The 27,021-nt window shown below is 34.3% G+C and overlaps 1 protein-coding gene across 1 annotated transcript in view; it reads right to left on the reverse strand.

Moving 5' to 3' along the window:
- Positions 1-26,700, reverse strand: part of dac (dachshund) — a 172,241-nt gene extending 145,541 nt beyond the window's left edge. Inside the window, exon 1 of the mRNA XM_068776354.1 lies at positions 26,135-26,700. Coding sequence (XP_068632455.1) covers positions 26,135-26,700 — 566 coding nt within the window. The remainder of the gene's footprint in view (positions 1-26,134) is intronic.
- Positions 26,701-27,021: the final 321 nt, after the last annotated feature.

Here is a 27,021-nt window from a genome sequence, read left to right on the forward strand (position 1 = left end):
TCAAGGGCTAGATATTTCAGTGCTCTCAATTAAAACGTAGAAATAATTATTTTCCACCCCTCTTGAGAATTAATTTAATAATTTAAATACGAGTGGCTGTCTCTTCCCCGTAGCTATTGCCCTTATTAAATAATTCAAGATGTTTATTTTACGAAATCAAATAACATGCGAAATGAAGCGACTGTTCGTGTACTAAATCTCTTATTTTCTACATAAACATAACTATCAACCTAATGCTCAATGTAGAAGAGACTGTAATGTAAGATTTGCAAATATACCGGGTGAGTGGTTTCAAGTGTAAAAGCTTGAAAGTAGAGAATGTATTGCTTTTTTGCTGTCATTTATTGTATAGTAGACTCTATCCAAAAATCAAAGGTAACAGAAATAGTAATTAACGCTGTGATAATATAATAAAAAAGCACTGTGGAAATTCAGATTACTACAACTTAAATTTATATATCGTTTTATATTATGTCAACAGACTTTATGTCATCAACAGTTATCAGACTGTCGCATTCTTATGGAAAAAGAATTAATGTAACATATTTCAGAGTGATGGCATACAGGATGATAGGAACCAGGTGTAAAAGTATTAAGACTGTTGATGTATGTTATCAAATGAGATATACCTTCACCCCTTTAAAGCTTTTACACATTTTGACAATCACCTTGTACACTGTAACATACTTATGAGTTGAAGTATTGATGGTGATGAAATAAAGATGATGAAACAATATTATAACATACTGATAGATAATGATACCTACACCAAAAACCAAAGCTTTTTTTTTTTACCTGTAACCAAACATCTGCATATTTAGAAAAAGAATTAGAACAAGAAGTGTTATTGGATTAGTTATCGAATCCGAAGTATGCAGGCGTGTATCTCGTCGATACCTGATCTGTTGCTAACTTAACTAAGTTTAACCCATGTTCTCCCTCGCGGTTGTGAGGTTGCATCATAAAAATAAACAATTCCCGACTCCGAGTGCCGCAAACTCTTTCTCCGCACCTGCCCCTTACACAAACTTTTGACAAGGCCGTTAAAGATTTTTTTTAAATACACGCTTATCCTCCAGAGGGCATTAATTTCCCTTCATCTACAATTCTGCTTGTAACAAAGTAATTGGGTTTACTTTTCAGAGAAAATTAATGTAACCGAAATCGTCATTTATTTGTAATCTTTTCTTAACAACTCAATGTTATATGTCTACTATATTATCTCTAGATTTTTAAATAGTTATATTTATTTATACGCGGGCACTGCAAAACCGGTCATTAGTGCTCGGATTACTATATATTAAAATTAATTCATGTCCCTGCAGACTGTACTACCAAAAAATATTGGCCTGTCGCATTACAATAGAAAAAATTATTTAAAGTTCTTTTCAATTTCAGAATGATCACTTCAAACTTACGATGGTCACTGGTCAGTGTGCAATACATTCACCTCTTTAAAGTTTTTAATCCAATCACCCCATGTACTATATAGACCTATAACTTGAACTAAGGAGATGATGAAACTTTGTTGAAGATTCATCACGAAAACAATATTAAAGGAGTAATATATCAAAACTTAGCAAAAGAGATTTTTATTTATATCGTATAATAAATTGTTGTGCCCGTGTAACATCAGCTTAAAGCAATAAACTTTCCCCTTTTTTATCCGGTGTTTCTAAGGAGGCTACCTTTATTATTCTTATTTATAACACTCCGAAGAATTATTATATCTGAATCATTTAAGTCCTTGCTCGGTACTAGTAATCCGTAACCGAGATTAAAATGTTTTTCCGGCGGTAATTAAAGGGGCAACGTTTTCGCCTAAACTTGGTGATGTTAAATTGTATATTTTAATTAATTTTCGCTTTAATAAAATAATTATATTTAGATATTTAACTAAAAAAAATAAAAAGTAATAATAATGTTACGATATTTAACATCAAATTAGTTTATACTGATTCAAAGAGCAGCGAGCAGGATTCGTCTGTGAGATCAAATTAGGAACGTGTCCAGCTGATAAGTAAATGGAGGCAAGCCACATGGCACGCAGAACAGATGGCTGCTGGGGTTTTAAGGTTCGGGAGTGAGACCACATACCGTCAAGCGTAATGTAGAATAAAGCACAAGAAAGATAAAGGTCATCTAAAAACGCTGGACGCAGGTCGCTTCCTACCGATCCTATAAATATAATAGTGGATGTTCTGTCTAAAATGACCATAAACATTTATATAGACAAAGTTAAAGCGATTTCCTCTTGAGCGAACTTAATTGTATGTGTTTATTTATGTATTTATGTATGAGTGTATCTTTTATGTATGTGGTCAGAAGTCGGAATGTAACAATAAATGGCAACAGAAGCGATTACCTCAGGGCATCCACCGACAGCACGATCACGACTCACTGCGGACTCGGCTGACTCTCGGCGCAAGTGAGCCAACCAACAAGCACGCTTATTCTTAATGCATCAAGCATTGCATTTATTAGTTATATTTTAGAGTATTTTAGAGTAGTACTAGTCCAAAACTCAAAAATAAATTACTCGAGGTATGATCTTTAGTAACACATTACACGGGTATATATACAAATAGTGAATAATTTAAATAAATAATTTTAATTAATTTGGCTCTTTAAGGAAAAAGACTGTCGGCTGTAACACATTTTATAAATAGTAGACCTGCTAGCGACTTACTAGAATAGTCCTATTTGAAACAAAAATAATTCGTAAATTTGGTAAAAATTTTAAAAATCCACGTTTATGTTTAATTGTCGACTCAAGTCTTATTCGTCTTGCATTTATGTCGTTATATCTATTCATTGACATAAAATCTTAGGTTGCAAACTTGTTGGAATCATTGTAAAAATAAAAAACGGTGAGACGACATGAAATAGTAAACGTGTGTATATAAAATGTTTTCTTTACACTTTTTAATGTAAGGACCCAGGACAAAATATGCATAAATGTTCTCTATAAATGGTATAGCACAACAAAAAATATCGTAGTCAGCAGCAATCAAATAAAATCAATATAAATAAAGTTGTTTAATAACGATACAAACAAGTATCACAATGTATCAAAACGATACGTAGCGAGACGGGGCGAAATTTCGAACCGCCAGTCGCCCAGCCGATGGTATAAGCTCCACTATAAAAGAGAATTACGTTGTTAAAACAACAGACGGCTATTTTTCTGCATACCGCACTCGACGCATCACGCGAACCACCTTTGCATTGGTCAAGACTAAAACAATGTAATAAATTTCCATTCCTACAGATATTCAGCATTTAAAACTTTTCTCTTGTATTTCTTTTTATAACCTTAAATGACAAAAGGAACTAGGTAATCGATATATATAACTCGTCTAAGTTAGCTTTTCGGATTTTGTCAGATAAGGGAGCTCAACCTGATTCTTGTTTCTATCAATATGAGCTCTTCTGGCATTTTCACATGATGAACACAAGTGGTAACTGTAAATTATCTTACGTGGATATTAAAATGTATTAATAAATTAAACAATATGCCCTAACCGCATGAATGTGAGTCAAGTCTTCGTTAACCGCTGCATCCAACGAAACATACGAGTATCTTAATAAAATATCCCACATTGATGTTATGGAGAATAGCCACAAATACATAAACTAACAACCAGTTCGAAATGGCTGTAAGGTCCATAGGACTTTTAACGATAAACCGTAGCAAACCATGAATTGGAACTCTTAAGGAAATTCTACGAAAGTTTCTTCATCAATTCTGGCGTCGCACCATACAAACTGATGTATCTAATTAAATGTAGTTATTTTGTTATGAGTAGTACATATTAAAAATTGCAGTAAAATTTTATTAAGTATATATGTTTTTATTCAAAACAATTTGTCGCTTTAATATCATATATAATTTATGATGTATTAATGTATTCCATTTGGTATTATGATATCAAAATATCCAAAGGGAAAGCAACACGCCTTATTTCTTTTTACTCCGGAAATGGGAATTTAGGGAAACCATAGGAGTTACCGTTTGTATCAAATTTTGTATCGAACGTTTATTTTACGAAATTGAAGGTCTACATTGCAGTTTATGATTATTGTAAAAATAGAAACATGAAGTTATAGTTTATACTAAATACTAATAGTTATACTAAAATCAATGGGAAAATGAAGATTATTAACTTATAAATCGTAATCACCGCAAGGCATAACCTTATACTAAGAACGCTACGATGGCTGGACTTTTGTCCGAATCCATCAACTTCGCACTATCTTGACTACATAGTCGGTCCACCTAATGGGTGCCTTTTCACTTCACGACTACCAGCTCGTAGTTGCCACTGGAGAACCTTCATTTTCCAACAGCCGTAGAGGCCGTCTGTAAAATAATCATAACTGCACCACAAACAATGCGCAACATATATTTCATTATTTTTTCTTCATTATCCCGTCCCTTTATCATAAATAAAACGAAACGATATGTCGACAGCAACGAAACGTTATGTAATTTTAAACAAGCATTACACTACATACTAGTATTACATTATTAAAGCACACTTGCAATAATCAATTGTAACAAAGATTACAATGTTTGAAACGGCAACAGGTCAATCATTGGAACACGTTAATTACAGAACACAACGAAGATATAAGTCAGCAATTGTGATTGAAAGCGGAAAATAAAGCAAACAATTAAAGCCGCGTAATGTTACATGGCTTCTTTTTATCGCTAGCAAATCCAGAAGTGATCGGTAAATCGTTAATAACTAGATTAAGTTTTACTAATGCTTTATTACGTATGGCATGATACTAATAGAATTCAGAGTGTTCACGCGCTTTTTATATTTGTTTTAATTTTTTTTCATGTAGCCAGGAAAAGCGGAGACTACTCGAATCAAGACGACGACCACAGGTCACCTAACGCTCGGTATGTCAAAGTACAACGTTTCTCTACAAACAGTCATTTTAATTTTCAAATACTTAGAATGAGTTTTAGAGAAAAACGACGCTATAATTGAAGAAACTGGTCATCGAGGGTAAAATTAATAGGTCAAAATCCAGAAGACTTCTTATCTTTAATACACTGGTTATATTTTAATTTAATCTATATTCTACGTGTTAAAAGAATTATACAAGTTGACAAGTTTATGGATGCAAAATAATGCCGATGAAGCATAAAGTAGGGCGAGCAACCAGTGTAAGATATTTCGATGTCAGTATCTGTATTTCCGATTACAGTTGCATTTGATGTAGATTCATTAAAGACAATATACATTTAAAATAGTTTGCGTGTATTTTCAGTATGAACATGTTATATTTTCACATAAAATCTATGTCATAAACGTGTATTGGATTGAAGCGCGGTAAAAAGTTACGAAACTCGATAATTAAAACGGTTAACGGCTTAAAAAAGTACATGAGAATTCTGATTGCCAGATAAAGCGGCACGATTCTCTGGTGTTGCATATAGAAAAAAAACATGCAACAGAGATAAGGAGTTACACGGTTGGGCGACTTAAGGCATCGCTGGTAACACAGACTAATTGCATTTCCTACTGTGTTACTACATTGGTGCATAACGACTAATCCATCCAGTTATTTAGGTAAATTTGCCATCATTTCGTTAGACATTGCTATTATTTTGATATCTAACAGATAAAAGTAATTTTATTGATGGAAGATTGTATTCAAGCCTTTATAAATATACTGTTCGTGGTAATGTAACATTATTAGCAGCAATAAAATTTATATCTGCTCGTCTATCGATAACTTTCGAAAAGTTAGATTGGTTAAGTGTGATATCGTGAAAAGAAATCGCGAATGTTTTTTGTAATTTATTTAAAAAAATTCCTTAATAAACACTAAAGTTACTTTGTTTTTGACAAATAAAAACTTTAAACAAAGTTAAAAATAAAATTTTCAACCAACATAAATGTTGAATTCAAATTTAGGAAGTTAAAGTGGGCAATAAATACACTGGAAACTAAAAACCAAAAGTCTTTGGCCGCTTGAAACGTAAATTGTTTAAATATCAAGTCTTGTCCTCAGATCAAGTTGTCTGCCGCAGTTAATCTCACGGAAGTTGAATTAACGCATCAACTAAACATCTCAGACAACATATATTAATCACACCATCAAACCGATTAACATAGCGAGTTGTGTAAATATTTTATTTACAAATTAGCCGTCTGATTTGTACACACTTACTTCCTTAATTCAAAACTGATTAACATTGTTAAAAACCATCTATCTTAACTATGATATATTGTAAATTCAAAATTTAACAGATTCTAATGTACGATACTTTATTTATACTGTTTCAAAAAGTACATTCAAAGCCTTTTAACGATTTAACGAACATTGTGTCAAAAAAAAGTAAGTAAATTTTTTAATGTTATTTATTTCATTCTGAAGTAGAGAATGCTCTCCTTTGTAGTAAATTACATCGCCATTTAAGTTTCTTTTGAATATAAATCAGACTACTATGTACTAAGTTATATGTGAATTTTATTTTTTTATAATTTATTATGATTGAAGAATGTTAACATTAAAATCTGGAATAATTAAACAACTAGACATTATAGTCTTTATAGTGTAATGGATATAAAAAAATTGTAAAACTTTCATTATTTCAAACACGTTGCACTTATGTCCAATCATGCACAAATAATAAAATAATTAATTCATTGATATATTAACAAATTGCAGATTAATAGGTAGAAAATTATCCTATAAAATTATTTTTCAATAAAGTTCGTTGTTTTTTTTTCAATAAATTAAAAATCAAAAACGGCTAGTGTTTAAACAATCTTTGTTTCATTAACTTATCCATCTGGATTGGTTGACATCAATATAAAGATATCAATATAAGATCAATACAAACATTACTGTAGACAAAAATTAACTGCCTCATTGGATTTTTGTACGTAGCTAGAAAAATAAATGTATGAATTCCTAACAGAGAACATGCTTTTCGTCTATTCTCTGTACGCTTAGGTGCATTATCATTTTTATTGTACAATGTTGGTTTAATTTTATTAACTTAATAGTAATTTTTTAGTAACAATTTCAACAATTTATATTAAACATCGTAAGAATTTTCTGAAAAATTGATTCTTGTACCATAAACATCCTACACGGCGGTATCTTTGTCTCTGACAAACAATTAGCCTTCCGAGCAACAATAGCACTATTCATAAATTTCCCTTATTTACGATAAGGTTCTTTATACAGATTAGGCCACCGGGATAGCAGGATGTGTAGGTAATCTTGTTTGAACACGGACTATGTTTACGCCTTATTACCTTTCATACGTAATTCAGTCTGATAAGACTACATCCTTTAGGTTGGTATTAACAAATAGTTTTTATCGGTGCCATGTTGTAAAATTAGGCGAACAGTACGCTATTGAAAAACTGGTACATAATACTCAACTTCAAGAAATGAATTCAGGTTAACATTTAAAAGTATAAATATTTAAGCATTACGAAAAGAATGACATCCGTCATTTTACAAATGACGAATATAAAAAATACGAACTCTTCTGTAAACAAAATATGACTGTTAAATGTTGAGTTTTCTACAAAACCAAAATAAAATCACTCAAAAATATAAACTATTACTTATATGTATATTATTACTCATACTTTCTTTACGAAATTTTTAGTTATAATACCTAAAGATTTCTGTCTAATTATTAGAAAGTTAAAACAATGTTTACAGATGTCAACAATCACTAGAAACGCGCTGTCCGGTCTAGTGCGACGTAAACACTAAACTATTCGATACACAATAGAGACATCTGATTCGTAACAATGCAAACGTATGAAGATCCTAATTGGAAATGTGAGTGACCGTTGCGTTGTTTTGATTGTCCATAGATTCATGTTTAACCTTACTTATATTCAAGTTATTCTATTTTATTGTAAACTATAAAGTAAAATCATATTCTATAATTTCAATTCAAGCGATCAATTCAATTCAATTCCATTATTATTGTATATACTATTTTTGATGATGTACTTTTTGTGTAGTAATTAGAAAATTCAAGAGTTCTTATCTTAATGCATCTTATAATTTTTTAATAAATTCTAAACCCTTTATTGATACAATTTGTGAATACGTTTAATTGAGCACATATTTTCACTAACAAGCGCATTCTTTAAACCAGAACACTGTTATACTAGCACTAGTATATTTTAAAAATGGTGCCGCGTGACTTTGTCAAAATATGTACACACCCGAGCAGTGTAGTAGACTTCTCATGTTTTACATTGATTATATATTGTGTTTTTATAACCACATCATACTTTTTTGTACTTTATTCAACGGCAGTGCTCCATTGATGATGGTGAAGCGGCTAGCCCTTACCAATGTTTTGCTAGACATTTTATAACGCATTATTTAGCGTATCACATCACACCTGCCCTCGTCACAGGCCGACAAGAGCTGGTAAATCTCATTACCCTACTTCATTTTTCACTAGACAGGATGACATCAAGATCAAACAATACTTCGCGGCGGTCGTTGACTCTTAAATAGTTTGGTCACGTTATGTGACGTTATAAAGAGACTGGTAGTCCAGAGTAGAGTGAATCCAGACCCAGAGGTCGCCCTGCGTTAGACGGATTACGTATGAACTCTCAAGGAATTACCCTGGGATGTACGTAAAATTTTGGAGATTTTTCCGAAAAAAAAAGATTGCGGAAGACTTTCTGAAAGGCCGTACGATTTCACTCGTGATCTCAACTACTCTCCCAGGAGTACACGACTAAGAAGAAGAATATCTTATGGTTTACACAATCCTGTTGAGCGACATAGGTGTAAGACGATCATCAGCTAAACAAATATACTATTTATTTTAAGTTACTACTTATGTTAAGCGCTTTTTATAATAATGTTACTTTTATATTTCTGTTGTGATATAATGCAATTTTTAGGTCAAAAGAACGAAGGCAATCATTTTAAATTTCAAAATAATATGTTCATATATATAAAATAGTGAAATCAAAACATTTACTTTTTTTATACCGATACAAATTATTTGTTAAACAGTATATTTTGAATTCTTTAAAATATTTGTTTATAGAACACTAGTGAACACTGTTACCTTTACAGTGTTAATTATGTCTACTTAGTAAAATTTTCATTCGAAGTTTTATTCTCACAAATGACACTGTCATCGTTTCCGCCCCAAGACACCCACTGCAAGGCATAGCCTCCGACAAAGATATCTATAGGGGTATACTATAATCGCCACGCTTGGGTAGCAGTTTGGCGATCGCACTGTGCTATTATGGTACGTAGAGGATGCTGCTGCCTGACATCTGCAAACGTCTTTGTGAGCAGTGGTAATTGTTCAAAACTGACAATTGTATAAGATTCTAACCTGCGACCTGTAATCGCAAGTCTCAGTCCTCTACCGCTGGGCCACCACAGCTCAATGTTATTGAAGGGGAGCACAATTTGTTCTAGATTTTGTCGAAAATGTTCTGGCATTTTTTTCTCGACGTGCACAAATAGTCACTAGAGGCGATCATCATAGAATATACAAAAAACAAAGCATTTCAATCCTGATTGGAATGATATTCACACAATATGTTACCGCTAGGTTTAGGAAAATAAAACTCAATTAACAATACAATTACATGAAACAAAGACGGCTCGGAATTTCTTTTACGGCATTCACTGGTACAAGGGTTGGGAGATTTTTTCAATGTCTATTAATTAAATTAATCACATTCTTACCATTGGGGAGACGAATCCCAATGTCCGAGAGATTGGCATTCCTTCTCTATTGATCCCTAAAATTTTATGGTTCTCTGGTACTCATTTATATTCAAATATTTTTCTTAAAACAAATAATAAGCAATAAAAATATAAAGATGATAACAAAGTCAGTAATCATTATTCTAACATAGTCTGATGTTATAACATTAAAATACTATAATTTTCCACCCAAAAACGATGAAATTCAAATTTGAATTTTAATAGAACGGGAGCGTATTATGTTATATTTTGATATGTTATAGAAGGGTTCATAGCTACGAGTCACTTTGCAACAATTTTGTCCGTAATTATGTTAGTCTGCCAAAAATGGAGGTGTAAGAGTATTGAAGATACAGACTGGATAACTTTGAAATAAAATTTGAAAGCTTTTTACCAAAAACTTAAAAAAGATTAAAAAATGGTTAGCCAATTTTAATCGACTGAACAGATGACAAGCGACTTAAAGTAACGTAACATTTATTTATTTAAAATAATTGCACATTTCCTTTAGAAACAAAGAGAAGTATCATCGAGTTTGTATCAATCAAAACAGTAATATTTACCAGACAATAGCAAAAATAAAACCTAATTACACTAGAAAAATACACACCAAAGGATAGTTACAAACTCTTTGACAGACGTTACATTTATTATTTCGGCTATAGTTTCTTATTGTCAGCATTACTATGAATATAATTTGTGAGTAAAGAAGTCACTTTCATAAATGTAACTTATATTATTATAAATAAAATTATTACGGAAGGTCTATCGCTTTTGTGGCTTATGTAAGCTCGGAGTTAAAACCACGCAGAACAAAAAAAAAACTAAAAAAGTGCAAATTCATATCGCCGTTACATCTCGAATGGTACTTTTTTATTTCAATTTTCGAGGGTTCGCTAAACGTTCGCTGTGAACTCTATTATTCGGCGCCCGTACCGCTGTGACGTCGGCAGATTCGGCAACCGTCCTATGTTATTAAATGAAATAATGTGTATCATAACCTATTCATATCTATCATCTCAATAGATATGCCAATTCCATCGTTGAACGGGCTTATTATTAAATATTTGCTCAACGACCGTTTTTTTTATTCAGCCATACAGAAGTGCAACATATGTTAAATGGATTTATGTTATAATCATAACTTTGTATTAAACAGTTTTTTATATGATTTATTATAGAATTGTTTTACTACAGAACAATTAATTGAATAAAAAACTGAAACACAATTATTCTAACTTATGTTCTTAGTAGCTCGCCAGGAATATTGGTATCCAATAAATTTCGAGTCACGCACGTGTCGAGGGACCAGAGGCATTACGGCATAGACATAATCTAATAGAGCCGCCAACAAAACCGATTCATTATTCCTTTCTTAACGTCGCATTACGTCAGTTTCTATTTACCTCAAATGTTTCATTTGCATAATAGCTTTTTTTTCCGCCATTACTATTTAAGTTAATATTCCGATTTGTTGAAGCGAGGGCTGCACGCACCCAAAACATAAAGACAATCTGGATGTGGTGGCCATTTATGTAAATATCAAACGGCAATAACGTAATATTTATTATCAAAATGTGAACAAGCGGATGGAACAACACTGTGGTTTTGCGTTAAGTTTTTATACAATCATTTTCATTTAATTATTTCATTTCATTTTTAAATACCGTCCTGAACAGAAATAACAAATCATTAAATGTTTTAGCATGCAGTGTCTTTAGTCATTTGACAGTACATTTATCACATTACATCGTGGCAATTAAGTAATTAGTGCTTTTCTTTCGTAAGAAAAATATTACTGACCAACAATCAACCCTTGTAGGGTCTTGGAATGAATAACACGTACGTCTATTTTTTATGTGCCTGAGTTATAAATGGTGGCTGGGGCTTTAACCTCCACGCGTGGATACCACGAACTGACAAGCACATAGTAGGACATCCACCAAAGAGAACAGACGACCTTGTAAAAGTAATCAAAAGACGCTGGATGCCTGCCGCTTCCTACCGGTTCGCTCTATTGAGTAAACATATATTTTGCGGTTGACGTCCTACGGCTGAAATGATGATGATGATGAATGTCTATCACCAGCTTAGCTTCATCTACTTTTGTTTATTTTATTACTCATCCATTACGGTTAGGTGATATACTAAACTAGATTCGTATGTATGTGTACATACGGTAAATATACATACATATACTGTGAGAAACTAATTAAACATTTAGATCTTAAAAACAAAACCACACAAGGTTGATTCTCATAGCGAGTTAATAATTTCTTTAAGTTTAATCAAGCGAAGATCAGAAAGCGTTATAAGCTCTATTAAAGAGTCCGATAGAATTTCTCATTTGATTCGTCTTGGATCGTCAGAAACAAAGTGCGTCCGTCGGTGGTGTTATTAACACGTCTAAATAATTACAGGGCACATCAATCAGAGAGCACATGCAGATACGGCGTTTGTGCGAGTCAGCACGGCACACTCCGCAACCCTTTTCTTTGATATCTTCAACGATATTACGTAGCCGTTTATTAAAAACCTCACTAAACGAACAGGAACATATGACGATGTACACTGATGAATTTAAAGTACTTTCTTTCAAACAGACACATATTTGGAAATATTTAGATCCCGGACGTATTTTGTTCTTTCTTTTAAATTTGTCTGTATTTATGATATTATTTTTTATGACATCATCATTATCATCTTTTCCATCGTAGGACGTACATTACTAGACCTAGGTCTACACCAGACATTTTCATCAGGGTCGGAAAAATATGACTTACGTAAAATAATTGAGCTTATAAACGGAAATAATTGAAAATCGTACAAAGACGATCTTACGTTTTTTTTTATAATTTTGCCTGTAAAAAGAGTAAACAATATTTGTGTAAAAAAATAATGAATATTTTACATCACGTCCTTTCATTATCTAAAATAAATGTGCTTATTGATATTTTTTATATCTACAATTAGTATTAATAATGTTCATATATTTAGGTGAATGATAAAATGAAATATATTCTTAAAACTTTATTTGAATTCAAATTAAATAAACCAATTTCTAAAAAAATGATTTTAAAAAACATTATGTTATAATTGCTTCTAAAGCAAATGCAAACCGTCTTGATGGCGAACTGTTTTAAATAAAAGAAATACTCCCGCCCACAATGATTGGCACATTTCGTCCAGAACGCCACAAATGACCGCAATTAAACGGACAATGACTAGTTTCAATTCCCCAAACCTAATTTCCTCCAACGTAAACGTTAACGGGCGGGAATATGACGCTTTAATAAATAAATTAACTTGAAGCGTTCCAATCGAGTACATTTAACCTTCTCCTATAAAATGATCGATGAAATCACACGTGCGATATATTTAAAATAATGCCTCACATCGAGTGTTACCAAAATACAGATCAGCTGTCTTTGGTTACCATGAAAATAATAATTAGTGTTTCGACCCTGACTAAGCGGTAAAGTCGCGCTAGTCCATTGGCACGCGTCAATATTTGACGGACGTCTTCACCCGTCATCCGTGCATTATATTGTCGTGACTGTCTTACATTTAAATATTGATCACATGCCGCAACATTTTCGTCTTTATTTCCATCCCGATTAAGTCTAAATCAGCCCGTACGGGTTGTAAAATCATTTCTTATACGATATCGTTGTTGCCCTGTCTTTGAGAGCAGTCTAATTAAGTTTTTTATATCGAAACTTATTCCAGATTGACAGATGGCGCTAGCGGCGGTTTAAAATGAAAATGTTACTTTCTATACATTTATCAATCACTTTTTAATTCTTCTAATACGAAAGTAATCACTATTATGCAATTAGTATAAACTTCGTTAAACACCACAGTAAATTAAGCCCTGAAACGCCAAGTCTTATATCTATTTACTGTCGACGATGTTAATGTGAAGTTTAGCTCAAAGTACATAACATTTGTTACAACCAATTACAGATTATTACTTTAATAAGATTTCTAATATGATAATAGAACGACTGCGCTAAAACGAATGCTTATAGATATTATAATTATAACTATTTTAGCCGTATGCATCCACTGCTGGCCATAGGCCTCCCTTATAGACTTATCCTGATAGAGTCGATAGGAATCGGCCAGCATCTAGCGTCTTCCGACGACCTTTGCCCTATCCGTCCACTTTGTAGGTGGAATCCCCTACGCTGCGCTTGCCAGTCCGCGGTTCTCCTCCAGAACCCTTGCCCCAGCGGCCATCTGTTAGACGTCATATGTGGCTTGCCCCTGTCACTTAAACTCTACAATCCACTGAGCTATGTCGGTAACTTTTGTTCGTTGTCAGATCTTCTTATTACTTGTTCGATCTCTTAGAGAAATGTCGATTTATCATCTCACGTTCTCTCTATGGCTCTATGACAGACTATGAACTTGCTAATAAGGCACTAAGTGAGAAACTACGTTTCAAAGTGAGAAACTACGTTTCAGTACCCTAACCAATAATGACTCGTAAGACACATTGGATTTCGTCTTAAGGGGTATTGCACGGCTGCTGAGCCGAGTTTGTGTAATACATGTCCTCAAATATAAATACATAAAAATTAATTTAGTAAGATACACATTTATGAATTACTAATATTAATTGTACCGTTTTGCTGTAATTAAAATGATAACATAATGTACACAGTAGTAATAAATAAGAAAGTAATTTATTATGTGCTAGCGCAAAAAGGCGCGGCTGAGGCGGAAGCGAACGGAGCCCATCAACATCGCAATACCGAACACGAAATCCGCCATCAATCACAAGACATCAGAAAGGATTAAAATCTACGTTGCACCTTCCGATGCTCGAGTACCCTTGTTTTTCTCTAACCCGTAAATACTGAGGGGCGTAAGTACGGCCCGGGGGCGGTAAATATTATAGAGGGGGTTGGGGTGAGTAAGGCGGGGGGGCCTTTGGAGGGGAGCACTATCCCTTATCGCGAGCGTTACCCTCGCTCGCGGCCGCTAGACCGCCGAAATATGGGGCAAATCGATTCCTCTGCCCCATTTTTGTGCATCTGGACCGTTATCGATTTTCCGCAACGTCAGTCAGACAATCGATTGTTTTAATTCAAATGTTTACATCAAAGGATTTATTTTTAAGATATAGTTTTTATTATTATTATTTATTTTCAATTTCAATTCAATTTTGTTGTGAATAGTTTTTTACTTTATATTTCCTGTATATCTATTTTCTTACTCCATGAAAACTGTTGTCTCCTTAGACTAAGAAATATATTGTTTTGTACTGTATGTTTAATGTTATTTGTATATTTTAGAAACTATGAATATAAAAATAAATTAAATACATTCTACCATCGCACCGACACTTTTGTATTTCACATAACAACTGATACTATAATTCCGTGTGTACCTGGTGTAAGTAACATAGGGCTAAAGGCGCTTAGCATAGATTTATTTACAATAGTTAAGCTCTAGGACTCTCTTACAAAATGGCTCGGGCCGTCGCATCAAATATTTTACCAGCATTAGAGGCCACCAAGCTCTTAGGTTCCTAATTCAAACTCTACAAAGATTATATGGTTTTGGATGAGGTTAATGGTATTAGCCCTTGTGCCTCAGTACAGCTTCGCCGGCAGGTTGCGGAACAGAATGGTCCACGATCTTACCAAATTTTTACTACTAACATTAGTACATTCGTTTTACATATTCTTTTAATTCCATTGACTTACCATAATAGTATTTAAAACTTTAATTATAGAATATTTCTCTAACTCTTTTGAGTGCCATAGAGAGTAATTTTTTTGTGCTTTTGAAAGAACTGAGATCTGTGTAATATGTAATGTTTATAAAACAAAACTATTGTACTGAATTAAAATAAGAACTATTTGTGACAATAAATGAGAGCAGCAAGGTAATTTAATTGCTGTCAAAATGTCGTCCGACGGAGCGAAATTATTTTATTCTGAATGTAAATAAGTTTTAATCAAGCAGCAAGAAGAATATGGGCCATGCTTTGAACTGTATTCAACAGTGAAACTTATTTAGTATGAGGCATTGTAATATATCTCTATATTTAATAATTCATCGCGCACTATACGAGTATTGGTTAGCGTAAAACTCGAGAACGTTCGGCTAATTAGCTTGGACTTTTTTCATTTTTTCGTTAAGTACTAGAAGTTCTATTAGAAATAAAAAAAAAAAACTGCAAGGAAAATAGTAAAAACAACGCTTTTCTTTTCCTACCGAAACCGCAGAGTAAATTAAAGCAATCGTGTCTGTCTATCACATGTTTGACGTCAATCAAAAGCATGAAAGAAGTTTTCCGATGTAATCAAACCATACCATATGTCACCATCAAGTATAACAATGTAAATATAATCACAATATTATTAAAGTTTTACCGTGTAGTAAATATTTTGTGAGAAAAATTATTTGTGTGTAATCGTTGTTTATAATTAAAACATTTTATCATTTAATAGATCACTTAGATATATGTTTCATTTGTTTATTTGTTTTTCTATTGGACCGTGACAGGCCTATGATTTTTGTTATAAAGAATTTCGATACAAATAAAAGAAAGATATTCTATAATGCAATCAATATTATATCATCAACACTAATAAATGTTAAGACGTTATCTTAAATTAAGATTTTAAGAACACTAGTAATATTAAAACGCATATAAAATGTTATACATCAGTGAAATCATAAAATTTCTGTTTTCAAATTTCTGGCAGTTCTTTATTTTTTATTAAAATAATATCGAAACAGCATCGGCGATACTTATGAAATATTTACAATTATTCTTGACATCCTTTAAATTTTGACTAATGTAATTTCATCCTATATTTATATGTATTGTGTACAAAGTTATTTGAAACAAGTTTCGAGGATGAACAAAACCATAAAACCGCCGGCGATCGGTGACGGATTTCTTCGTAGTAACGTCGGTTATTCTTCCAGCCAAAATAACTTCGAATTGCGCAACGTTGAACTTTTGTTGCTTTAGAAACTTATTTTTATCTGCACGTCTCACGCGTATATATTTTTCGTACGCTATTAATGACTGACGACATAAACAGATTCGTCCACATGCTGTTTGCACGTTTCATTTTTTTTACATTCATTCAGGGTTACTAGTTATACAAATACAAAACAACTCTTGATCACCTTCACCTTGATCATTATAACCGTAGGATATGCAATATCGAATAGAAACGGTAGAAAGCAGCCTGTAAACGTCTTTCTTAACTAGGTCGTTTATCCACCTTCTCGGGGATGTCCTACGCTGTGCTTGTTGGTCAGTGGTCTCCACTCCAGAACCTTAAGTACTCATCTATTCTGCGCTATGTGACCTGCCTACTATTACTTTAAATTGCCGTTCCTATACCAATACCCGCATTCCTGTCCCGACCAAACCCGAGCATGGCAACAGGAAGCTTGCCAATGAGCCCCTAAACGAGAAACCTTGTTTCAACACCAGTAAGTCATCGCTGACAACAAATTGGCCGTTGATTTTTATTTCAATGCACTGGACACAGCCCAATCAAATTGGATTTCATAGTTTACCTTTTTCTCATAGTTGCTCTACTTTTTATATTATTATAAAACAATCTATTGACAGGTTAAAAAAGTTTGTTATTTTTTCTATGAAAATAATATAGTATCTGAAACAGATAATCCGGTGATTAATAGTCAAAGCAAAGTAGCGAAATCAATATAAAACGTGCAAACTTTTATTTAAATCGTTAAACGAAATAAACTCACCAAGAAAAATAAACACTAAAAACCAATTACACACAAGTTGCGTATAGTAAACGGAGCTGTAAATTACAATAATGACGATACATTGTTGAAATGCAACGACGAAATGAAAATAGAGGAAACAAAATTCGAGTCGTAAAATTTATTTTACTATCACAATTTGCAACTCGTGCGTTTGATAGTTGGCGCGGTTTATATCGAACTCTTTTTAATGCTGCAAATGTTTTATTGCGTTTTATTATAGACCGTATATCAGTGTTTAACGAGGGCCCCGGCTGAGGTTTAAGTAGCCCTTATCTCGTTTCGTTGCTTTGTTGTGAGCTTTGCGAGTTCGCGAGTTAAAGTTGAACCGTGTGGACCGCTCGGTCGCAACTTGTCGAAACTTGGCGCGGTACAACAAAGTCGCTAATTTCAATAATAGCTTCTGACTTTATTTACCGGAAGAACCTTACTGTGCCAAGCCAATTAAAATATAGATCTCAGAGATATGCCCAATCGAACATTGTTTTTTGCTATTGCCATTAAAAAGGTAAATGGACTCTGTGTAGCCTGTGACATTCTCTCTGTTACTATGACTACAGAACCTTACTTTTCTATTTTCTTTACTTTCTTGTAATCGTCAATATCTCGTTCTAACGTTAAAAACGTTCTATAACTAAAATTTTACACTGCAATAGCCTGAAATTGAAAAAAAAAACAGTTTTTGTCAAACAATGAACTCAAAATGATTGATACATCCGATTTCTACTGTGATGACATTCGTAGTTTTAGACATTCACTTATACTCACCACGATCTCTTTGAGATCTTAGTCCATCAATACCTCTATTCTTTGCTTAAATTGACAAAGATAAGAGTGTATCTTTGTAATATAATTAATAGATAATATTTGCTCATTCACACAGAAGCGAGTGGAGCGAGTCGGACAAAAACGTCAATCCGGTGCATTCCGCCTCCCATTGTTTTGATAGCAATCTGCACTGGATTAATAACTGCATGAGCTGCTATCTAATTGTGTACTGGTAGAAGAAAAAAATTAAATTCCTTTTTTAAAAGCTCTTATTATACATGGCCAGTAATTTTAGGCTCGACTCAAACAAAAATATAAATACATCTCTCCCTAATACGTTGATTTTTAACTAAATTTAAATATTCCTACGACAGATAATAATTTTTATTGAAACATATTAGATTTATTTCGTTAATTTTCTTACTCGCTACGTAGTATATACGCGCATAAAGAAAATAAAACGAAAAGCAATTTTATTGCTATATGAAAAAATATCTCGCCTGTTCTAGAGTAAGGCTATTGGTAAGTACCATTATTACAGTCGATTTTTTACAGTCGAACATATCAACACCTCCAAAGAATTTGTATTCGCAGAAATATAAGTGAATATATATAACATTACGGGCTTACAGAAACATCAAGATGCTAAATATTAGGAAGTTCATCATTAAAATAGCCGTAGAAATTACAAAGTTTATTACTTTAGGAGTTAACAGGAGGTAAACTAGGATTTTCGAGCTAGCACTGGACGCTGCTTTCGTTAAAGGTGTTGACTTACATCCTAAGGTTGCGATGTTCTGAAAACCGTACTTCTAAAGTGGAACGTCGCTCGATCACATTCCCGTAACCGCGGTTCGTATGCCTGCAACAGTTCATCTCATGATAAACGGCAATGACTACGTCGGCGGCTATAATTAAACACGATTAGAGCTCAACACATGGTGAGTCGCAATTACAAGACGGCTTCGGCCACCGGCTGCACGCCACGGTTTCTATCGGCCATTCAATAACTGGCACGGAAGCGGGTTTTAATTGATCATACTCATTATTCTGTTGTCGCTCGCTTTTTCTGCTAATTGTTTCGCGATCACATGAGCGAAGCGGACGCGCGTGCTACCGACGGCAGTTCACTCTGTGGAGTGGAGAGCAAGGAAACGCATGTTCCGAATCCATTCAAATTCACCATTATGAATGAACCGAATGAAAAAGAGATGGCAAGACGCCGTGAGGTGGGAGCGAGCGAGATGCATTTTCAATAGTACGCGAAACGGAAATAGAGCCCGAGATAATTCCGTCTAGCCGGAGGGATTCCCTCGTGTCATTTGTGTGCGTGTCGTTTTTACAATTGTACGGGGATTACGACTGTTTGAGTGTGTCGAGGCGTTCGTGCTCGGAGGGTCCTTTATCGGGTCGCTCCTTGCCGCGACTCGAACCGAGCCTTCCCCAGCTACTTGTTGATCAATCGTAATAAATTGCTGCCATGATATTCCCATTGTGGAGCTGTTTGTCGCTTTACTGCCTTTGAGGAAATTGCGTTTCCTTAAGCTACTCGAGTTTATTTGTCGCTCTGCCACTTAGTGAATGTTGTTCGGAGCTACGCTCAATGAAATTGTTTCTAACGCTGTTAAGGTCACATTACAATTCGGTATTGTAAAATGGTTTTGTCTATTTATGTACTCTCTATTGTTGGTTCTTTGCAACAATTATTGTGCTTGATTGTTTAGTTTCTATTAAAAAGTAATGTAAAATAAAGATTATAAAGTATCGCCACATAATATAGTAAATTAATCATTAAATCTCTTTACGATTGATATCGTTCCCGATTGTACCATCACAAAACGCTTAAAGGAGTTATATAATATTTATTTCTATTGCAATACCGAATCAGATATGAGAAGATCCGTAAAGGAACGAAAGCTGTTATCGTAGCCCATCGGACAGGCAAGTTGAAATTGCAGTCGGCAGGCGATACAGCGATACATAGAACAGATGGCCGCTGGAGCGTTGCCTCGAGTGAAGACCACGGACCAGCAAGTACTGCGTAGGACGTTCATCCACAATCCAAGTTCAAATCCAGTTGACATTGTTATGAAGAAGCCAAATGCAGGTCGCTTCCAGCCGGTCTTTTTATAATTCTATAAGGAAGGCCTATATCCAACAGTGAACGTCTTCCAACTGCAATGATTATTTTGGTACTAAATTTGTTATGAAATCAAAAATTTATTTATTAAGTCTGTGAGGTCTGTAGGTTAGGAATTACAAAATTATATTTATTTAAAATGATAATACCTGACACATTTTCATTCTTAATTAGTCATTCATTTACGTTCATGTCATTTTTTTCTAGTATTGTTCTATTTGCATTTAAAGGGAAAAGTAATATCGCACGTCATTTTTGTAACACGAGATTCCACTTTGGAATCGGCATTGCAGAAACTGCTCAAAGAATCAATGACCTTTACGGTTCATTTAATTGCATACGTAAAAACCTGTTATAAGAGCCATTTTGAATTCTATGTAAGATATTAAAGACTTTCATTCATATTTAGCAGGAAATATTTTGTCTTCTTGCAGTCCGGAATCAAAATAAGAGCAAAAGTTTATTTTAAAATTAAAAATAAAAACAGAAAAATTCTCCACGAACATATAATTGGATACAAAAATTTTTTTTTAAATTTTCGATGACTATAAAACTAAAGTAATAAATAAAAATATGTATAAAACCAAACTGATTTTAAATACTGTAACTATCTATACGGACTTAACATTTTATTCTATATTTTATATTTGTGGGACACAAATTGTACTTATCCATTCCTGGGCTCATAAACAGTCATTTGCAAATGTATTATCTGTACACATAAGTATATAAAAAGAAGTTAAGCAATCAATATTCAAAACAAATAAGATCTTTATTTTTTATAATATACGTTATATTTCACCGAAATAAAATTGTATTATGATTTAGTTTTTAAATGAGTGCGAATCAAAAATGTCTGTACTTTATGTAACCTATTTATTGATTGGAACGATAACGTAATCATAATATAAATGAAATTGATTTACTTATTCCAGTTAATATTTATTTAAGTCCGCCAAATGGAAATACATTAAAATTGTATCTCGTATGTAGTTTAATTAAGGTTTATAACGATTAATAATTCTGAGGCAATTGCATATTTGAAGTGTGTACAGCATTCACAATATTTATAATACACATCAGCAAATATATTACAAAACAGAACAAGACTTTATCAAGCAATTGTGTTAATGCTTTTATCGACCATTCGACTTAGGAAAATTAATAGCATGTGACGCCCATTTATAATTTAGTAAATCAGATGTAATATTGAGACTATCTTCACCTTGAACATTGTCTATGCGTTGATTTACAAGTGTGTCACTCTGATGGCTTGAAAACCGCCAACCCGATACCCCGTGCGGTTTGCTTTAATAGGTATAATGGTTATCTACTCTTGTTAAATATTTATTTTTAAAGTAATATATTTAACATTAATTTACTTAGTTTTTACGGTTACTTTGTCAATTAAAACGTTATTAAATTTATTTTAATTGTTATCATCATTTCAACAATAAGATGTCTATTTGTGGACCAAGATCTCCTTCATAGATTTTGAAAATGACCGTTTAGCTAAATAGTAATTTCAAAAAAAAATCTCGTTTTGAAAACCAATAACAAAAATGTATGCATCTTTATTGATAACTAAAAAACAGTAGTAAAAGATGTTTGATGCAAATAGCGTTATTAACTCAAAGATTATTAACTAAAAATTATTCCTACTTATAATAAAGGCTGGTGAATAAAAATAAGATCCTTTAAAGGCGTTAACAATATTTTCTCATAAACTCCTAAAATATCTAGTTTGAATATTCTACTTATATTTCAAGGAATATTATTCCTAACTAAAATCTTGATATACCGAAAATGAGAACACAAAATTAACACACCATTTATACCTTTTTTCCATATTTTGCATATAAAACCGATTGCTGTCATAACTTTGTTAAAATTGGAAATACTGTGTGATGTAATTTTAACGGCCCAGCAAATAAGAAATGTATTTCAAAAGGCCCACAATAATATACAGTGATTGGTTATAGGCGTAAAACGTTTGAAGAAGTAAATATATATCTATTTTGCCGTCAATAAATGTATACTGCACCATATTCAAAAAATAATAGTTTCCGAAATAAAAAATAATAAATAAAAAACGTAATATTCATTATAATTAGGGAAGTGTTTTCAGAATTCGGATTACTACATATTAAAAATAAATACTCTTAACCATATGTCCTTACAGACTTTGTACTAACAGATGTAATAAGCTTGTAGCATCCCAACAAAAAAATAATTAATAATTTATTTCAGAGTAATAACCTTGTAAAGGGTGAAATAGGTGTTCAAAGATTTTTACTGACAAATGAATTCCCTTCTAAAACTCTGACACCTAAATCCAATCACCCTGTATATTTCAATTTATAGACAGACGTTCAGTGTTGCCATTATTCTGGTCGCAGCGCATTAATCGACGCACATGCTCCTCGGGAACAGCTCTGCGCCGTCTTAGCTTAATATTTCAATGAGTACGACCGCTTGGACCTCCGCCAGTCGGAGTCCAATAGTTTGCAAGCATCACTCATAGTACACAACACATGTTCCCTCCGACGCCTCGCAGAATTGAATGCACGCGAGTACGTACATGGCTAATAGCGCATATAATGCCGCCCAGTGTCGTTATGATCTCGCATACTGCGTATAATTGGATAGAAAGGGCTTCCGACATGACAGCGTTACGGTATTCCGACTATCAACAGGATTTAATCACTGAACTAGACCGCGTTTCGTACGGAGCGGCGGCCCCTTGATGTGCCTACCGAATCCTTCCGTAAAATTTTAAATTTTCAAACTCTCTGCAACAAAAAACTGTTCCGAGCACGTCGCACCCGCCGGCGCTACAAAGGTGATGACGCAGTTATTTCAGTGCATTGTTTATTTACAAAATATCACTCCGTTTGAAGGCGGACCATCAAAATGCGTCGTAAAGCTCGAAATTCCATAAAAAGTCGTGTTGATGACCTCCGTAATTGAACGGCGCTCTTTGTCAGTAGCAGAGACAATGGACGAAACCCTGAGCACTGCATCTATTGATTCCTAGCAACGCCCGCGCGCCTAACTCACTAGGCGCCGCCTGCGAACTGATCAACTCGCTCTTTTTACAATTAATATCTACATAAGTTTATCAATCATTATATTAATCAATAAAAATATCCTTTTTACACCGACAATTAATAATAAATGATTAAATTTTATTAATTTTTTTTTCTATTTATTATATTTCTAACATTTGTTATAAGTTCCTTAAAAACAAACACATTGTAAACTAAACAATTATTCCTTATTATTCACAGTTCATATAATTATCTTAGTAATAAATCATTTATAATAAAAGTATTACAAAACTACAACGTTATTTTGTGTATTAATAAACATATTTTTATCCTACATATAATTAACATAACATATCAATTTGCTATAAAAAGGTTGTTCCTTGATAAAAATTAAAATATATAACCATTTGGTTACTTTAGATAAAACTAATAGCAAGGGTTATGCATACTTTGATTCAGAGTTATTCTATCGAATAGCAGTTTTAGAGACAAAGGAGATTTGAACTGTAGTGAAGTAGGCACGTCATTCGGTTCCCGAGTTGGTAACCTAAGCCGATCTCGTTTATCTGCCGTCAAGCAATTATTGAAGCGTGAAAAGGAACGTCCACCTATTATTGTATACGTTTTGTAATGCGGGCGAAGCGTTCTTTAAAAATATCGCATTTCCTAGCACCGCTATACAGGGTAGACTATCCTGATTTGCTCGACGTTAATTCTAATAATCTCTCTCACTTACACATTATTGAGCCATAAAAACTGATTTATAAAACATATTCATGTTCTATTTAAATGCATCAATAAATAAAAAAAATAATTGTGAAAGGTTTTATTAATTAAGGTTTTATTGATTATAACATTACGTTTTTAAACAAACAATAGCTAAAAGATCACTATGGCCTATAATTATCAATCGCCGCAAACGGGTTTCCGGGTTGATCATCAATCACATACATTTAGGACGAGATATTCTCAACTAGTTATAATACGCGGTTTACAAAAAGCTATCAGGCAAGCTGGAGCCAGTCGCCGCGTAGCCAATATGCGACTGAAGCGGCAAAAACAAGTTATTTGTATAATCTGTATTCTCTCAAGTCGGAATCATTCGAATCGTAATGGTGGAAACGTGTCAATACAGATTAAAATGACGCTTTGTGTGCGGGCATGGTTTTTTAAATACATCTTTTGTAACATTATCTGTTAAACCATCGACATATGTAACTTTTACCTTGCCAACAATAGATAAACCGGTAAAAAAGTTGGTACAAAGTTATAAGTATTGAAATTGTATTGTATAACACTATCAAAAGAGTGTTTATTTTTGTTTTACATGTATTATGTGTTATGTCTAAATTTGATGATGATTGCATGATAAATTACGGAAAGTTTGGCTAATTAATTTACAAAGTGTAATGGCAAGATGCTGAAAAAAAAACTAATTAGACATACCGATACTAATTACGAGGTGATACGAGCCGACTTACAAACACGAGAACAAGTTAACGGCGCGTGAACTCGATAAATCAAGAAAAAATACGTAATAGTAAATCACCACTTATCAAAATGTAACCACACGTACACCACTAAAACCTTTCTTTTATAATTTTTTAAAATGCACAATTACAAGCATTTTAATGTTGTATATAATAAAGTGTCCAGTGATTGTTTAATGTTTCAATTATTTTATTTATACGATTAATTCGCTAACATATCGTCCAAGTTTTAATTAATATAAAATTAAATTAGAAAAATTAAATGTGGCATAATTAACTTTTTATAATGTCAGGATTTAATATTGTAAATAGATCATCAAACATAAAGGCCGGGAAAATGTGATATCACCGGTTAAACGAACATTAGCATCGTGATTTCATAAAATCAAACATAAATATGACTCATGGGGCCTAAACGCGTCCCGCCCAAATACGCTGCCGACAAAAGGAACAGATTTAATATTTAAAACGTAAAACGACAATACGAGCGAAAAAATTAAAGTTTACGTGTCCCAGGTCCGCCGCCGTTACATTTTTAAAATCGCATTGGGCAAAGGCACTCCCGATATAGGCCTACTCGGACGATGCGCTCCCGTAACAAAACAAAGATTTTTTAATCTAACTTTGGCGTTTGTAAAAATTACTGTGTTAATATTTAAAGCACGGTTGCTAATTAACAGAGATTTAACCCTTCCGTCGCCGCCCGGCTGAATATTTAACCCGGTGGAAATATTTGGCGCGTATTAAAATGTGAAAAATTAATGTACGCCCTCTCAATGGACCACTGTCCCTCGCACAACGCCTAACCCGGCCGCTCTTTAAAACTTTACTTTAATAATCGGAAAACTTTCTTTACTAGAACTGCTATGCAATACTTTTTGCCTAATTTTTCCCCTTATGTTATTCACTTTAAGTGCGATTAATTTCACGTTTCCTTTTTATTTACCTATACAGTTTTTTGTTGTGTATAGAAAAAATAATTATGATTGTTTATTATATCAAAATAGTGATAAAAAACAACGACCGACAACTAAAAACTGAACGCAAACGAACAGCCAAACTTAATTGGAACTAAAAAAACAGAGGTATGAAAAAGAGAAATTTAGAAGAAGGTGTATCGGCGGGGTTATCTGGTGAAGTGGCAGTGGTAGAAGACGTACCTGGCGGTGGTGCAGTCGCGGTAGAGCACGTCGAAGTCCTTGCAGGAGAGTAGCTTGCAACGGTTGACGCCGGGCTGGATTGCGCCCAGGCCGCGCAGGATTCGCACCTGCTCCACGTTGCACACCAACGGCACGATGTCCAGTCGCTTCAGTTTAGTATACACGGTGTGCAACCCGCCCACTAGATGCTTCAGGAATAGTTCAAACGCCTGGGGTAAGCACAGCATTGTGTCACCCTGGATGATGAACGCTGCGACCTTCTGGCCGCGGTACTCGACCAGCTTACATTCATTGGCTGAGGGATCAGAGGTGGAGATCGGAGGTGGGCTGCCATAACGCGGCGGGCCGTGGTGATGGGCAGCCGCCATCAGCTCGAGCGGCGAGTGGTGCATCATCTGCAGCGATCCCAGCAGGCCCAGCCCGGGCGGAGGAAGAGGCAACCTCGGTGCCAGCAACGCCGGCGGGCTCATACCTCGCGCCGGCGATGCCGCCTTCACACGCGGAGACCCGCCCGACGAACCGCTAACCTCGCTCGCGGTCGACGCTGAGTCCACGGCGGACTCCATGCCGGCTCACTGTGCACACATCACACGCCCGTCTCGCGCCGCGTTCCGCGCAACAATAAATAAAAAGCGGCCGCGGGCGCGCCTTCGCCTCGCTTCTACCGCCGCCCGCCCGTCGATCGCTCGCCGATTGGCCCGCACGCGCTTTCCCTCCACTGCCATTGGGCGCCGCTTGTGTCTCGCTGTGCCCGCCCTTTTTTCCATTGCGCGCGAAGAAACGCTCCTGTTTCTTTTGGGCTCGGAGCAGTACGGGCGCGCCGTCGATAACGAACGATGTCACCGGCAATCAATATGAACCGAGATACCACTCGCCCGCCCGCTAAT

Source organism: Battus philenor, unplaced genomic scaffold, assembly GCF_028537555.1.
Source record: "Battus philenor isolate CCGP_79_NKW_IND1 unplaced genomic scaffold, ilBatPhil1.0.hap1 SCAF_12, whole genome shotgun sequence".
NCBI lineage: Eukaryota > Metazoa > Arthropoda > Insecta > Lepidoptera > Papilionidae > Battus > Battus philenor.